Consider the following 17,406-nt stretch of genomic DNA (forward strand, 5'->3'; position numbering starts at 1 on the left):
CAAACCTATGTGTTTCTTTTTATCTTTTAAACACAAAAGAAGATATTTTAATAATGTTGAAAACCTGAAACCATTGACTTCCATAATATTTGCATTTTATATTATTCCTACTAAGGAAGTCAGTGGTTACAGGTTTTCAGCTTTCTTCAGAACACCCTCCTTTGTGTTAAACAAAAAAAATTGCCTTTTTTGAAAAGGTTTGGAGCCACTTGAGGGTGAGTAAATAGAGTAACATTTTTGGGTAAACTACACGTTTAAGGTCAGTCTTCATGATTTTGCTGTTTAACACTTGCTTGTCCAGATGCCCTGGCTGCCTGTAACTACCTTCCCCAGTCCCGAGAGAAGATCATTGCTGCCCTCTTCAAGGCCCTCAACTCCACTAACAGTGAGCTCCAGGAGGCTGGAGAGGCCTGCATGGGAAAGGTCAGTCCTCTCTCTCTCTCATTTCCTCTCCTTCCCTTCAGTCTCTTCTGCGCTCTCTTCCTTTGCCCTGTTGCCTCTAATGAGTCCTGCCCGAAAAAATCAATACAGGATGGAGTGAAACAGGCTGAGAGGAAAATGAATTTGGCCGTGATGCATCGTCTCGTTGTGGAGGGCTGGCGTGGCCTTTCTTTTTTTTGCGCTGGGTTTAGTTTTTCTGCTTCCCGGAGTTGACAGGATGGTAGAGAAAACAGGGTTTTAAAATGCCATTATGGTGTAGTCTCTGTTGTAGGGCATGTAAAAGCAGCTGTCTCTATTAAGCACTCATCTGCTGTTTAATGGCTGAAGGTAATCATTGAGGTCAGTTTGTATTCACGTTCCTGTACATGTTGTCAGTTCCTAGAGGGAGCTACGATCGAGGTGGATCAGATCCACACACACATGCGGCCTCTGCTCATGATGCTCGGAGACTATCGCAGTCTGACGCTCAACGTGGTCAACAGGCTGACCTCTGTCACTCGCCTCTTTCCCAACTCCTTCAACGACAAGTTCTGTGACCAGATGATGGTGAGTCATAATGTTTGGATTAAATGTGTATAACAACAAGCTCTTATTACCACATGATTTTCCAGGGTGTCCACAGGGACTTAAAAAGTATTAAAAGTTGATAAATCAATGTAGAGAAATTTAAGGCCCTTAAAAAGTATTAAAAATTCTCAAATGCTATTTTGCAAGCTATTAAATTTTAAATCATTTTTGATATGCAATGTGTTATGTGTGTTATGGTTGTAGGCTAAAGTTAGCTTGAATTAAATCTGCCAATATCAGGATGCTGTGTAGTTAATGGAATCCTACTAGATTTAGCATCAAGCTGCCTTGTTTACTGCAGTTACCAAGGCAACACCATTATTTCTGCAGTTCTATTGGTGCCAACCTTCTGACTTAGCTAGATTAAATAGATTTTTTTTTCACTATATGAATAATGTTTTAGTTTTGGATAAATTTCTTACATTAATATTTAGTAAATATACAGGGGCGCTTTTCCCAAACAACAACGTAACTCGCAGCTGAACTATCATGGTACGATGCATCGTTTGGGAGAAGAACGATGTAGTGACAAGTGTTTCCCAAAACCCATAGTTTCTCTGTTGCAGATCCATCGTTTGAACCATGCAAGTTATAACATAAAACGCCCATAATGATGCTCTAAACAGGGTGGAGTAGCAACGTCTTTAGAGAAGAACCCCATCATTTTTTTGTGCAAATTATATAGTTTTACACGCGCACACACATAAAAAAAAATACTATATTTGTTTTGGTAAAAACATGCACTCGTTTTCTATATGTATTGAAATATATTTAAACGGCACATATGGGACCTGTTTCCTTTACAAATATTATTAAGAACATTTCACATTCTATTCTAGAACATAAAATTACTTACAAACGCTAACACGTACTCTAATATCATATATAAATCATATAAATAAATGAATAATGAGGCTATTTATTAAGAAATTAAATTTAATATTATTTTGTTAGGAAACCTATGCTTTTAAATAAAAAGTCACCAATAGCTTTCATCATGAGCCATGGCTGTGTTCAAAATCACATCGATGTTTTCAAAGTGCGCTATGAAGGGAGCGCAATTCTAAACATGAAGGTCGATAAAACTGAACTAGAAAAATACTTTGAAAGCAAATTACACCTAAGGGTGATGACTTTAAGGCTTTTTAAAAAATATCATTCCAAGTTTAAATGTTAGAGTGTTGTAAATGAATAGGGCATAGCGGGGAAAACTGTGAATAGAACACAGCCAGGAACTATGTTTCTAATTACAGCTCTAGAGGTGTAGTTGCAAGCATAGAAGTTTGCGACGCAGTTTGCGAATGTTCGTTGGAACGACGGATTTGGGAAATGCCAAATCAACAAACTATATTTGTAACGACGGAACTTTGACCTTAGTTGGCTAACGATGGTTTTCGGAAATGCACCCCTGTAAGTTAAAAGTTGAAAAGTGGTTATTAGGTCTTAAAATGTATGGAAAGAGTCTTATAAATGTCTTAAAAGGTATTGAATTTGACTCTCTGGTTCCTGTATGTAATCTGTTTTCCTGGGACACAGTTTTTAACTTCGGATTGTAATGGTGTAATTGTATACTTAGGATGGAAGGAATGGGTCAAGTTTTACTTGGCACAATTCTTTATTGTATGAGCAAATGCCAAAGCCAGTTTTTATAGATAAAGTATATATTTTATAATTATATATTTAGATTTTTAAATGTGCACGTTTAATGTATTAAAGTAAATTAATTAAAATTCAAAGTAAATTGTAGTTGTATGTCTGTCTGTCTGTCCATCTATTCATCTATCTATCTATGGCATAATGACATTAGAATAATATTTATGCGCGCACACACACACACGCACACACACACACACACACACACACACACACACACACACACACATTGATATGTGTGAAACTTATTTGAATGCAAATTTATTTTTGTTAAACTTAATAATTAAAAAAATATTTTTTTTCTATCAGCTAGTGCTGGACAAACATTAATCGCAATTAATCCCATCCAAAATAAAAGTTTGTTTTGGCAATATATAGGTGTTTGTACAGTGTACATTTATTATGCATATATATAAAAACACATGCATATATTTGAGAATGTTTATTTATATCTAGATATAAAATATATTTATACATGATACAAATTACATATAAATTTAAATATCTATGCAACAAAATAGTTTTGTTTTGTATAGTTTTATCTTATTTAAAAAAAAATTGTTTTGGATGTGATTGCAATTCATCTTTGACCAGCACTACTTCCAGTTAAAAGGTTTTAATTTAGTTAGGATATTTCACCTAAAATGAAAATGCACCCACCCCAGCATTGTTAAGAATTTTTCTATTATTTTTTAGGTGAGCTGTCCCTTTAACTATAATGACCCTGAAATGCAGAATAGCATTAATGCAAAGACAAAGGGCAGCAAAAGGGCACAGACTCAATTATTCATCTGTTCTTGCAGCAACATCTGCGTAAATGGATGGAGGTGGTGGTGATCACGCATAAAGGAGGCCAGCGGGGTGATGGCAGTGTGAGTATAAGCTTGTTTGATATGTCTCTTGTTGATAGGGGCTTTGTTGTCATCAAAGATTATATGTCAAACTTCACAAAGCATGATGGAAGCATCATTTTGTGCATTTACATACATGTTCTTAACCTGATTATTCTGGCAATGCACGTAGGGCTGGGCGATATTGGGAAAAAATAATGATATCATGTTTTATATAATTCGGTATCAGTAATTATTTAATATTTTTTTTAACAATCATTTTAGGTATATTAAGATTTTTTTTTAACAACTTTCTTTTAATTTACCAAAATTACTAAGGCAAATGGGTGTTAAAGAGACTCATAAACCTCAAATAAAATGTTACAAAGTGTATGCAATGGTAAAGTGTAAATACTGAACAATCAAAGCAAACTTTAAGGTGTGAATAAAGATACAGTAAACCTCAAACTCTGTAAACAAAAGAAATCATGATAATCAAATCTGAGCTTTCAAGTTATGGAATCAGCCATCATTATTTAATTACGTACTGCAACATTACAAATTGTGAAGTTGGATGACTACATTGACAATATGCTAAAAAATGTTTCAGATGGGTGCTAGTGGCTGGGATGCACAAGAAAAGAAGCCAAAAAGCCACTCTGGCGACATCCTTACATCCATTTTTATTTACAATCTCCTCACTGCTGCTAGCCACCGCACTCATTTTCGCGTGTGTTGTTATTCTGACCTTAAGTGACAAGTGCGAGTGCATGGTTTCCTTCACTATTTTCATTGTGCTTAGCGCTCGTGCTCCCCTGCCGTCTTTCTGTAACTAGGTGACCATCAACCATTTTATCAGAGGATGACAAATGAACAAATCATTGCTGCAGCTTCGATACAAGTTTATGGAGAAAAGTAAAAAGCACTGCAGTGTTTGGGTGAATTGTGTTTGTCTGAGGTATTTAGTCTGCCATTATTACTGAAATGTGTATATTCTATTGAAAGTGTGAAGCAGATTGGTTAGTTCTACTTGTATGGATTGCAGTGCGCATGTGGCATTTGGAAAAGTTCAGATGTTTTCAACTAGGTGTGCCTGGAAAATGTGCAGGGGGCACGTGTGCACCACTTGCACAACATGTGCGCGTTGCTTCCATATGATGCGTCGTGAAAGTCATGGGCCTCCATTAGAAAAGACAAACTTGCACCCTACGCTTATTGGCATTGTTTCCAAGGCACGCGCTCAGCAGCCACATTTTAATAAAACTATAGCACTTCATACAGGATACATTTTTTTTTATCGATATTGACAATGGTTTTTGGTGAATAAATACGAAACAGATTTTATCACCCAGCAATAAGTGCACACAGTCATTTAGATGCATTAACCAGTTTCCTTTATCACAGTAAGGTCATAAATTAAGGTCATAAATAAAAGATCTTCACAGTTAGATATTGCCGCATGCAGATTATGCCTATAGCATGTTAATGCATTAACTAGTTTTTGTTGGTTTATTGATGTGTGATTGATTTATTTATTTTTTGATAGTTCTCAGCTTTTTTGTGCATGTAAACGCACTCATTGAGTAAGTTTACATGGACATCAGTAATCTAATTATTTGTCTTAATCTGAATAAGACAACAATATGATTAAGGCAGGGATGTCCATACTCTGTCCTAAAGGGCCAGTGTCCTGCATATTTTAGCTCCAACTTGCCTTAACACACCTGCTGTTTCTAGAAAGCCTAGTAAAAGCTTGATTAGCTAGCCCAGGTGTGTCTAATTGGGGTCGACTTTGCAGGACACTGACCCTCCAGGACCTAAATTGGGCACCCCTGGATAAGGTGTTTAAATGCGTTGCTTTTATGAATGTTCCTTTCATGTTCCTGTTTTACATGTTATAGCTTATAATTCAGTTAGCTTGATTACATCACCATTTAACGCTAGTTTCCTCCAGCGTTTTGCTCGACAATGGTTAGTGTTCGTCAGGGCATCATGTGATTTTGGGCGTTGGGTTTTTAATTTTGCGACAGATTCAACTGCAGTTAATTTCTCACACTTTGCATGCAAACAGATACAAGATACAGATACAAATTCTCAAGCAACAGGTCACCATTTCATTCACTGACTTTTTTTATTCAAGCCTCCGCGACAAACTCAGAGGTATTGCATGAGAGTGCGCAGTAAGTTCTGGTGGGAGAATTCTCAGCATCATGGTTTCATGCTCTCACCAAAAAAAATGTGCTCTCTTGCCTAAAGCTGTTCTCATTTGTTTGTCGTCAAACGCCTGACAACTGTCATGTGTGCATCCTCTCGCAAAATGTAGCAAAAAGTACTACAAAACAGATATTTTTTTATGAAGGTGTTTACATGTCTGTACTGCACTTCAGTAATGCGACTACATTAGGAATACTCCACATGTCTTAATTAGATTTCTGTTTTGTTCGATTATGACTTTAGTCAGAATAAAATCATCAAAAATTGCTGTTTACATGGTAGAGTATTGTCTTAATCGTATTAAAATCGGAGTATTGGTGTCCATGTAAACATACTCTCTGTTTATCTGTGAACGGAAGGCGTCTGTGAATAAGGAGAGCTGAGATGAGCTCTCCGGACTGGACTCAGACTCTGAGAGTGGCCATGTTACAATCAATGATTAATTAGGCGCCATCCACCCCCCCAGCCGCCTAAGTAACGAGCATCTGAGTTCTGCATCCTCGTTATCTTGTTGGACAGAGAACCTTGTAGAGTAAGAAAAGGTGAGCGAGGGGAAAAGCCGTGCTGTTTTCACGCTTCAAAACGAGCTGCCATTCTTTCGGTCTCGCTCACGCCCTGCCTTTCTCTAAAATATATTATAATTACATGCAAATTGGCCCTCTGTTCCTGCAGTCCTTAATATTCGTACAACAATGACAGAATGACCAGCCATACATGACGATGAGGTGAGGTCAGCTGGGTTCAGGGTTGGAGGGGTGGGGGCATTCAGAAGATTAGTTTAGTCATACACGGGGAAAAAAGAAGGTCAGTTCAGGGAGAGCGAAGCGGTTTATTCTTCATGAGAGAGTGTACTCTGATAAGCTGATGCCGGAGTGCTCCTTCTATAGGGGGTTTGTTCTTCAGTGTTTGTCTTTTAGTGTTTCTTCAGAGTAAAAATATCTCCACAGCGTCCCAAATATAGTGAGGAGATGCACTCGAGGGTTGTGAAGACTGTTCATTGTTCTCTTTGCCATTCTTTACAGTTTTCATCTAAAAAAAAGTTTATATTTTACTACTGTATGTATCTATCTATCTATCTATCTATCTATCTATCTATCTATCTATCTATCTATCTATCTATCTATCTATCTATCTATCTATCTATCTATCTATCTATCTATCTATCTATCTATCTATCTATCTATCTATCTATCTATCTATCTATCTATCTATCTATCTAATATTTCCTTTTGAACAAATAACTTTTTCTGTGTAATGTACTGTTAAAATGCATAAAAATTCTTGTATACATCTCGGGAACATAATGTCTTCAAAATCTATTTAAAGGAATTTTTAGGGGGGGCGCCAATACTGGTGCTGGTATCAGATACAATACTCTATTCATGCTCATAAAATATTATTAAATAAGTGCCAGGTAACACTTTATAATAACTACACACCATGAATAATTTATTAGGCATATATTTGTTTAAGGGTGGTCCACACTGTATTTTTAAGGCTTGATTGTGTTTATAAGATGCAGAGCAATGTGTGCTCATGCTTCACTTGTAGAAAATCACGTAATTTTTTCATATATCTTACTTTGATTATATACAGCTACTCAGCTAACATGAAAAGGACTGACATATTTCCTAGTTCCCCTGAAAGGCCCACCATCAAGAGGCTCTGATTGGTCAGCCAACATAATGTGCTGTGATTCGCGGATCGGCTCCAAGTCACCACATCACGCCCCTACAAACACGCGCTTTTGCGCTGTGTAAACAGTCAGAGTAGCTGTTAGCTGCCTAAATCGGACAGAAAAAATGTAGAGCACACAGGTGAATATCATGTCTGCTCTAAATAAAATCTGACAAGTGTCTTTCTCATATATTCAGAATAAGCATGTGTAATTTGTATGAAACGTTCACATCTTTTGCGAGTTTGTTACTTAAGATGTAGAACGCAGGGAAAGCAGCTACATAGAGAGACACTAAAATCGGCCACATAGAGAGGCACTGCACACGCTGACTGATAAATATGAATTTGTAGCTAAATTATTAGCGGTGCCAAACAGCATTTTTCGTTGTTTAAGTCCTAGCTACAGCATACCATTAACACTAAAAACTGTGCATGTAATTGATCAAATTTAACAAATTAAAAAAACCTACAGGTTGTGGCTCACAATCCACAGCTCGTCGGTTGGAGGAGTTTTAACCGAATCTAGCACTGAACTGAGAGAGATTCTGGAAGTTCTCCTTTGTCAAATGTTAGAGCTATATTTTTTTAATAATTCGCTGGAATATAATTCAAATTAAGTTGTAGGCACTTAATGTGCTTACACATTAAGTGTTTATCTCTTCATCTTCACTCTCTTCATGTCAAGTCCTTTGGAAGTCCAAATACAAAAACGGAACAAGCTCTGTGGAAATAGCAGCGGTTGCACTGCATTTTAGCTTTCTTTTCCATAACATTACAGCGCCTCTGGCCTCTGTGCAGGGTGTTTGCGCATGGTGAATGCACGTAACCTGAAGAGTTTGTGATCTCACTAGCCTGGATGTATTTTTTTGTAGTACCCAAATTCGTTCGCTGTAGGCTTTGCTAAGCTAACTCTAGAAAAGCCAATGTCTCCCTTTGCATTGAACTTTAAGCGTATTACGTTCAGAAAATTTGTTTGTTCACGCAGCTACATTACACATCAGCTAAATTTTAAAATATGATATCGTAGTGGACCACTCCTTTTACAGTAGTTAATTTGAGGTAAACTACAAAAGCGTTTATTAATCTTGCAGTGTTTTTTTTTATTTAACTTTGTCATATAGTTATAATATGACTACTGGTATACTTGCATTAGACTTTATAGTCCTTTTGCAGTTATTTAATTTGAACATATAGATACACAATAAAGCAATACACTAAGAATTTTTGGGTTATTAGACCTGTTAAAATAACCCTTTTTTGCAGCTTAGGTCATTACCGAGAAAATACCATATATTGCTTTGGCAGTTAATCACAAGAAAATTTTGACGGGGACAAAAACCTTAAAGTATAGAAGATTATAGTCAATTGAAACATTGTCAGTCCAGTTTTCAGAGTTTATGTCCAGTTTACTTAGGTTCAGAGTGATTTAAATTTCTCTCCTGAAAGTCCAAACACTGAAGAGCAAATCCATCGATGCGCAGCTACGCAAGTCCATGCAAGCCAGTGGCAACAGCCAGGAGCACAAACTTCACCAATTGACGAAAGTGAAGGGAAAAACAAACTTCAGAGAAACCAGGCTCAGTTAGGCATTACCATTTCTTCTCTGGCCAAACTTCTTCTACCAATGTTATAATAGACGATTCACAGTGAATGAAGAGTCTCAGTTTTGCATTTTTCTCTTAAAAGTTGTCTGCGCACAGCAAGTATTCAGGGCATCGTGGTCTGATACTACATTGTGAAAAGGCTGTGCATTATTTTTCGTAACAATCATTGGATTTGCAGTTACAACTTATGTAGCGATATAATCTTGTTCCCTGTGCTTTTGTAGGCTGCCCTTTTCACTAATTAATCAGTGTTTTGTATTCTCGCAAGATTTCGCTCACCTTCAGTTTCTATGCAAAAAATCAATGAACCTGTGGATGAAGTCCAGTTGAATCACTGCCAATTCCAATTCAGAAAAACTCTAGACTTTTCTTTTTTTTTGAGAACAGCCTCTGCACAGAATCAAACCTGAACTCATCCCCTCAAATCCATACAGCATTCATTACCCACACTGCTTTGCTGATTGTTTGTTGTCTCCTATTCTGGCGCAGCCTGCTATGGAGGGTGTAGAGGTGAGATGGCAGTCTGCTTTGGGGTCTTCACTGACTCCGCTCTCATTGTGCTCGTGGTTAGTCTGTGCTAGTGGAGTCTTTGTAACAGTGTGTCTGTGGTGTTGTGTTTGACCCCCGCGTTTCATATTTCTGAGGTGGTCCCTCTCAAACCTGCTGTCTTATGATGCCCCATGGACCTGTGATGCTTTTTTCAGGAACCAACCTGCCACTGTGACTTTCCTTCAGATGTTCCCCGACTTGTCACTGTTGATTATATATTACAGGAGGTAGACTCGGTTTTCCCCTGCTGGTTATCACTAACAGTCACTGTGATTCATTCCCCCGTTCACCTCTGCAGGAAATGAGGATCTGTTCGGCCATTATAAACCTCTTCCACCTGATACCAGCTGCTCCGCAGACACTGGTCAAGCCTCTGCTGGAAGTGGTCATGAAGACTGAAAGGGCGATGCTTATAGAGGTACAAGACTTCTGACCTATTCGAAAAAAATAATAATGCAAAACAAAAATACTTGATGTCAAACACATTCTAGCCTAAGTAATTTCCTTTTACTTTGAATTAATCAAATATTTAAAAGGTTAGTTCACCCAATGATGAAAATTGTTATTGTATACTCATCCTTATAGGAAAATAAAAAGTAATTTGAAGTAGCAAAAGACATCTAACATTCGTTCACTCGAAAATTGATCAATTTAGATCATTTAGATCATACATGTATTGTTGCTGAATTAAACCTGATCAATTTGCAAAATCAATTTGCTAAAAATATCTAGATATTATTTATGATCAATCTAATATTTTGCCATGTTATGTCATTTAACTTAAAGCATTAATTCACTCATAAATTAAAATGGTTATTAATTCACTCTTATGTCATTCCAAACCGCTGAAACGTCTTCTTTTGAATACAAATTAAAATACTTTAGATAAAAATCAGAGAGCTCCCTTAGCCGCCATAGACAGCAAGGTTCCAAACTCATTGGGAAAGTGTAGAAAGGTATAAAAACAAATCCTCAAAACAGACCATATGCCTTCAGTGGTTCAGTTGGAATATTATCAAGCTATAACAATAGTTTTGTGCACATATAATTAAAAAATAACGCCTTTATTTAACAGTTTATTCTCCTCAGTGTCGGTATATTGCACGCCTTCATGAGCACTGTGCACTGATGTATTCCCCTTAGGATGCCTGTGCATATTAGAAAAAAAAAAACACAGGCGCATCTAAAGTAATGCGTCAACATGAACGCACAGCGTTCTTGTGAATGTGTGCAATATACTGACACTGGGGAGAAGTGCACAAAAGTATTCTCATTGCGATAATATTCCCATTGAATCCGCTTGTTTAGTGTGATGTCACGTGAAGCGGCTTCCGGGTCCAAGCGCTATATCAAACTGTATGGGGATACTCATCAAATGGTAATAATAAACGTTTACAAAGCAATGTAAAGTTGCCTTTCCACTGCACACGACATTTAGACACGACTGTTGGATTACGCCCCCTTGTGGCAGTCCCACAGAATTTTCAGTGTTGTCGTGCACAATGGGAGAGAAGCTGTTCCCGCAGTGTCCGAAATAAAGGATTACAAAAGCAAGAGCTAATATTCTCAGTGCATTCACCATGGTTGAATAAATTAATAAATACTAGAATCTCATAAACAGCTAAAAATGTTGGAGGGAATGTGGAGACAGCATAAAAATATTTTTATTACTCATTTAAACAGAAATGTTTTTTTTTATATAAATTTTTTCGGATTCAAAAAATAACGAAATAACTACTATTTCTCATCTCATGCACACGGACCTGCTTGGACAACACTGAAACACATCACATCTGGTCGGCCGGTCGCATACGGTCTAGTTGCAAAAGTTCAAATATTTTAACGGATGCGCAGCTCAATTCGGATCCGAATTTTCCACATACGGAGATGATAGGAACTCCACGCAGCTCCCGGACTACTTGCTATGGGAAATGAATTACTTCCGGTCTGTCGCTTGTCGTGTGTAGTGGAAAGGAGGCTTAATACTAAATTCCCGATTGCAATATATATATATCCATACCTAATAGCTGATGGCCAGAAAGTGATACATTTTTTGATAAATTATTACAATTTTGGTATTTGTGATGCAACAAGTCCAGATACTGTTGTGTACACTATGATTTTATATAAAATTCACATTAATGTGTGATATGACAAAAAAGTAGCCATAAACTAATATTTTCTCTGTTCAAATGAGTAGTTGGTAATTTATTTCACTAATATGGCGACCGTCAAACGTCATCTGGGAAACGGTTCAAATTTCCACTTTATAAAAAAAAAAACGCACTGTAAAAAAACCACACTCAAAAATTTACTGAAAGTTAATTCTACTCATTTAAAAAGAGTTTTGAACTCCGTGTTGAAGGTAATGAGTTAAATAAATAGATTAGTTTTTTTAACTCAAATGGTTTGTTGCAATTGGTTTCCTCAAACATTTTGAGTTGCCTTAACTTATTGGGATTTACAGTACTAAGTTGTACTCATTTATTGGGTTTTACTCTACTCAAATTGCTTCATTTACTCAAATAGATTAAGTTCACAGTACTCATTAGGATTAGATTTTGAACTGAACTTTTTTGGTTTTACAGTGCATTAGGGTTTCATTTGGGATGACACTTCATACATGTACTAAGCTGTTGAGTGTGTAGGTGCATAAGTACATAGTGTATAGTGTGCCATTTGGGACGCAGCTTAACACTTTAAGTTAATTACATATGTTGAAATATCACATTATCATAAAAACATATATATGTATACTTTTTATAAAATTAATAGTTTGAGCAAGGATATACTTGTATGATCTTAAATGAAAGATTTTTGGCTGTAATATTAAATGTTTATTATTATTTCTAATAACTATTCTTTATTTTATCTTAATGTTCATCATAAAATCACGAAAATAATCATGGTTCCCACAAAATAAAATAAAAATCTTATGAAATGTTAAGAACCAAATTAGTAGTTTTGGAATGATTTCTTTTAAGTATTATGTTACTCTTTCAGTGATTCAGTGCTGATTCACTTTTTTCCCCCAAAGTTTTTGTTGTTTGTTATTTAAAAAGCTTTCTTTATATGTCTATATTTTCTATCTTTTTAAAAAATGTTTTTAGAGATAAAATAATTAAGTTTAGGAGTTTATTGTAGTTTTATGCAGTGTTTCTGTGTGTGGTTCCTCCACAGGCTGGCAGTCCCTTTAGAGAGCCACTGATCAAGTTCCTGACACGTCATCCATCTCAGACAGTGGAGCTGTTCATGATGGAGGCCACACTCAATGACCCACAGTGGAGTCGTATGTTCATGGTGTGTTTTTTGTTTTTTCTTTCTTGTCCACAAACCCCATATTGTCTTTGTAAAAATGTTCTTGCTATTAAGTTATTGATATAAAATTTTCTTAACAAACATTTTTCTCATTTTCTTATTTGTAGAGCTTCTTGAAGCACAAAGACGCCAAGCCTCTGCGAGATGTTTTGGCTTCTAACCCGAATCGTTTTGTCCCTCTGCTGGTTCCGGCTGGGTCTGCAGCCACTGTGAGACCTGGGTCTCCCTCCACCAGCACTGCCCGCCTCGACCTGCAGTTCCAGGCTATCAAGGTGAATAACACTGAAGCGTATCCTGCTAGAATTGATTGAATGCGCTTGTTTGTAGAGCATGAATATTAATAAGCATTCATGCACTCCCTCAGATCATAAGCATCATTGTGAAAAATGATGAAGGCTGGTTGGCGGGTCAGCACTCTCTAGTGAGTCAGCTCAGACGTGTGTGGGTCAGCGAGGCCTTCCAGGACCGCCACCGCAAAGACAACATGGCTGCAACCAACTGGAAGGAGCCCAAACTGCTGGCATTCTGTCTGCTTAGCTACTGCAAGTCAGTATTTTCTGTTTATTAGTGCAGAATTCTAAACTCACTTAAATGTTTATCCTCTGGAAATAGTATCTGATGTATCAAAACTTAACCAGTTTCCAACATCTACTCATTAGAGTTGATAAATAGCTGTTTATGACCACTGTTTAGTCATATTGCTTATTATCTCTTGTGTACTGTTCAAATTTACTACCCTTTCATTATGTTTGTGGCTGTTTTTGTGCTATTGACTTCCATTATAATGAATCCATTATACCATATAATCACGCATTCTTGATTGTTGCTTGTTTTCCCTGTTGAAAAGAGGTCAAATATATATATTTTTTTTACTGTTGATCATCTGTTTATCATCAGCATGTAGACCCAGGGTATCTGCGGGGTAAAGTCTTAAAATGCCTTAAATCTTAAAAGCTAAATTTTAGACCTTAAAAAGCCTTAAATCTACTGAAATATTGTGTTGTAGGTCTTAAAAATCTTTTTTTAACTGGTCTTAATTGTCTTTTGTTCATGCAGAGCTAACTATTTTGGCCATTAATACCCATACAATCACCTACAATCCCAATCTCAATAAAACTTTTCACTTTTTATTTAACATTAGCATTTAATTGCTTTCCTTACAGTAATATTTGTTTAAAAGTTCTCCATTTATTTACTGCTGAGGATACTGACCTCACCTATTTTTTTATTATTATTAAATTATTATTATGTATTATTAAATTACAATCATTTTTCATAGGTCAAGCAAAAATCTTTTCCAACTGGGATATTCGAAAAAAAGTCAAAAATTTTATTCATAATGGTCTTAAAAATGTCTTAAAGTCTTAAATTTAACTTTGTGAAACCTGCACAAACCCTGTAACCTGTTAGATAGGCCTGTGCAAAAAGGATCTGGCTTTTATATTGATATTCTAATGGGTAAAACAGCAGATATTTGCAGTAAATTGGCCCAGAGTATACAGTGTTTTTTTTTTTTTTTTAAGCATTTCCCAAAATATGTCAACATAAGAATTGTCACATAAACTTCTTGCATTTACTGAAACACAGAGAAAGTTGTGGTCAAGTAAAATCTTAAAATCACCGCAGAGTGGATGAAAGCATCTCCAACACCAAACAAGGGTGTTCATTTACAGTCTCGGGACTTGCTGCATTCCCGAAAACAATAATTTATCTGCTTCTAAAAAAGATGGGTATTAGGCATGTATATAAAACATTTAGGTCATGATTTTTGAAAGTATTAAAGAAAACTGTGAGTTTTTATTAGTACTGTTGAGGTAGTTTTCCACTGCAATGGTATAGGTTGGTTCAGTTTAGGACAGCTCAGTTTTGTGGACTTTTCCACTGCTTTCTGTATCCAGAACCAGGTCCTTTTCATAGTACCACCCCAGGTGAGGTTCCAAGTAGGGTTGGACGATGTCGACTAATTTGGCATCAAATGATGTCTAATGTAAAACATTGCGATGGACGATGGCATCGTCATCTTAGGCGGCAGTGAATTAATTATTTATAAATAATTAATTAATTCATAATTAATTAATTATTTGTAGCCTACTGTTTCAACTACCTGACCCGCATGGTCTTTGTTTTACCCATAACCAAATAATAAATAAATAAAGATAAGTTACACACAAATTACCACCTGTCAATCACTTTTTCCGTGGAACTCTGGCATGAATAGGCAGAGTGATCTTTGTCATTATTATGGCATCGACAAACTTGGTTGGTAAAAAGGTGCACAACCAACAGGAACCAACCAACAGTATCTGAGGTTTTCGCTAAAATTGCTAAGTACAAGTGTAAAAGCGAAAGATTATTGCAGTGTACTGATGCTGTGACATGCTACCTGATAGATTCAAAAGACATAGGAGTCGTTATTTAGAGACAACATTAATTAAACCACGTTTAAAAAATATAGTGAGATGGCATCGCCTATTGACCCAACCCTAGTTCCAAGCAAGCCGTACCAATACCAAAATGTGACGTATATACACTGCCGTTAACCAATTGCTTTGAGAGAACGGTCAATTCCAGTGTCATTGGATTTGCGAACCAGGATACCAAACCAGCTATACTACTGCATGACTTGCATGACTAAACATTTTTTAAACCACAGAGACAACAAGTCACCTGAAATGGCAGACGTTCTACTTGTTGGTAGCAAATTAGTGGGTCTAGTGAGAACTGGATGAGCTGAGCCGAAATGAAAATGTTTTTCGAAAAGTCATTGCAGTAGAGTAATGCAAATTTTGTGATAATCCATCCCAATTTAAATGATATCAAACTGCCGAACTGTAGTGTACCTGACAATGTAAAAGCAGCTTAGGTTTTACTTCATAGTATAGTCTGGACATGTCTGAACACTTGGACATGGAAATTGTGCTTCACGATGTCAGACATAACAAGCAGATAGCATGGGAAATGTAAATGAAAAATGTTTTCCTTTTTTAAATCTTGAAATTGTGCGTTTTTCTTCAGGCGCAACTACTCCGAGATCGAGCTGCTATTTCAGCTTTTGAGAGCCTTCACTGGCCGCTTCCTGTGCAACATGACCTTCCTGAAGGAGTACATGGAGGAGGAAATCCCCAAAAACTACGGCATCACACACAAACGAGCGCTTTTCTTCCGCTTTGTGGAGTTCAATGACCCGCACTTTAATGATGAGCTCAAGGCAAAGGTGAGGTTATACCTTTTATTCTCCTATGAGTTTACATGCAAGGAGCACTTTGCCTTTATGAGGACATGCCATTTTGAATTAAGAGCTACCATGAGTGTGACTGATGCCATGACATGGACATCTATGGTCAGCATTATAAATTCCACCTTTGTGGTAAATTTGTGTTGAGAGTGCCACAGCGTTACGCTCTCTTAGTACTGACCATCTAATCCGGATAACAAGCAGCCCCTGCTGAATATGTATGTTCTAGAAGGAGAGGGTGACGACGGCTGGTCATGCATGACACAATCGGCTCTCAAAGCCACATCTTCAACTGAAGTCTTTGAAGAATGCTAATGAATATTTATCTACAGATTACTCTAATAGCCGTTGCTCATAAGCTCAAGGTTTGCCTATAAGCAGCCAAGGAGAAGATGGGATATGTAGTTGAGGGAGCAGGGCTCAATATTGAGGAATGTTTTCTGCTGGCTTGGATATGCCAGTAATTTAAATATTTACTTGTCTGGGTGACGTTTTCGATGTTATGTGGGCAAATATACGTGGTGCATGGCAACAGATATGCTATTTAATATAAAAAATTGAGGATGGCATGGAAGGAGTTTCAGGTGTCCTGGCTAACGAAAATCTGTATGAAAGCTGCGGCTATTTAAAATTGGATACAAATTTGTGCCTTTCGCTTGATTTTGCATTAATCTGTGATTGTAGAGCCGCAAAATTACTTGACACAACAGCTGCCGATTTTGCTAGTTGATAAAGGTCATGGAAGTTCAGCTTTTTGGTCAGTGGAGGATGGAAAATTCAGGGAATTTGACATTTTGCTTTTCTGAGTGGAAACCCTGATTATTACCACACTGCTGTCTTTGTTTCTAATTCACGTAAAAACATTGATCAGCAATCAGAAATTTAACCATACCTGGATGAGCAAGAATCAACATCACAGGTTCTGCTTGCTTGAACTTTCTTGAACAAGTTAAAATGCTAAAACCCTGCTAGCTTATCAGTGTTTATATGTGCATGTGTATCTGTTTTTTTGTCAGGGAGTCTGCGAGGTCTTAAAATGTCTATAGTTTCAAAAACAAAATTTTAAATTCACTGAAATATTGGGTTGTAGGTCTAAAATCATTTTAAACAGGTCTTAATTTTCCTATGTCCAGGTAAAGCTATCCTATCGAGCCGACACCCATTACCAATGCAAAACCTTTACGCAAAACTTTTTTTTTTTAAGGGACCGAGCACCAACGGTGTGCAGGCCCTATTGGAATTGCTCCGTTTCTTCTTCTTTCTCTCTAAAATGAATCTGATTTTTACAAGTGTCAAAACATGCTCGAAACCTCACAAA

At 36.8% G+C, this 17,406-nt stretch overlaps 1 protein-coding gene across 2 annotated transcripts in view; it reads left to right on the plus strand.

Moving 5' to 3' along the window:
* trrap (transformation/transcription domain-associated protein) overlaps positions 1–17,406 on the plus strand; it is a 185,343-nt gene that overhangs the window by 50,385 nt on the left and 117,552 nt on the right. For both annotated transcript variants that reach the window (XM_056469966.1, XM_056469967.1), the window contains exons 29-36: positions 302–423; positions 817–987; positions 3,465–3,533; positions 9,834–9,953; positions 12,716–12,835; positions 12,961–13,125; positions 13,218–13,399; positions 15,869–16,067. In XM_056469966.1, coding sequence (XP_056325941.1) covers positions 302–423; positions 817–987; positions 3,465–3,533; positions 9,834–9,953; positions 12,716–12,835; positions 12,961–13,125; positions 13,218–13,399; positions 15,869–16,067 — 1,148 coding nt within the window. The remainder of the gene's footprint in view (positions 1–301; positions 424–816; positions 988–3,464; positions 3,534–9,833; positions 9,954–12,715; positions 12,836–12,960; positions 13,126–13,217; positions 13,400–15,868; positions 16,068–17,406) is intronic.

This window comes from Danio aesculapii, chromosome 12 (assembly GCF_903798145.1).
Source record: "Danio aesculapii chromosome 12, fDanAes4.1, whole genome shotgun sequence".
Taxonomy (NCBI): domain Eukaryota; kingdom Metazoa; phylum Chordata; class Actinopteri; order Cypriniformes; family Danionidae; genus Danio; species Danio aesculapii.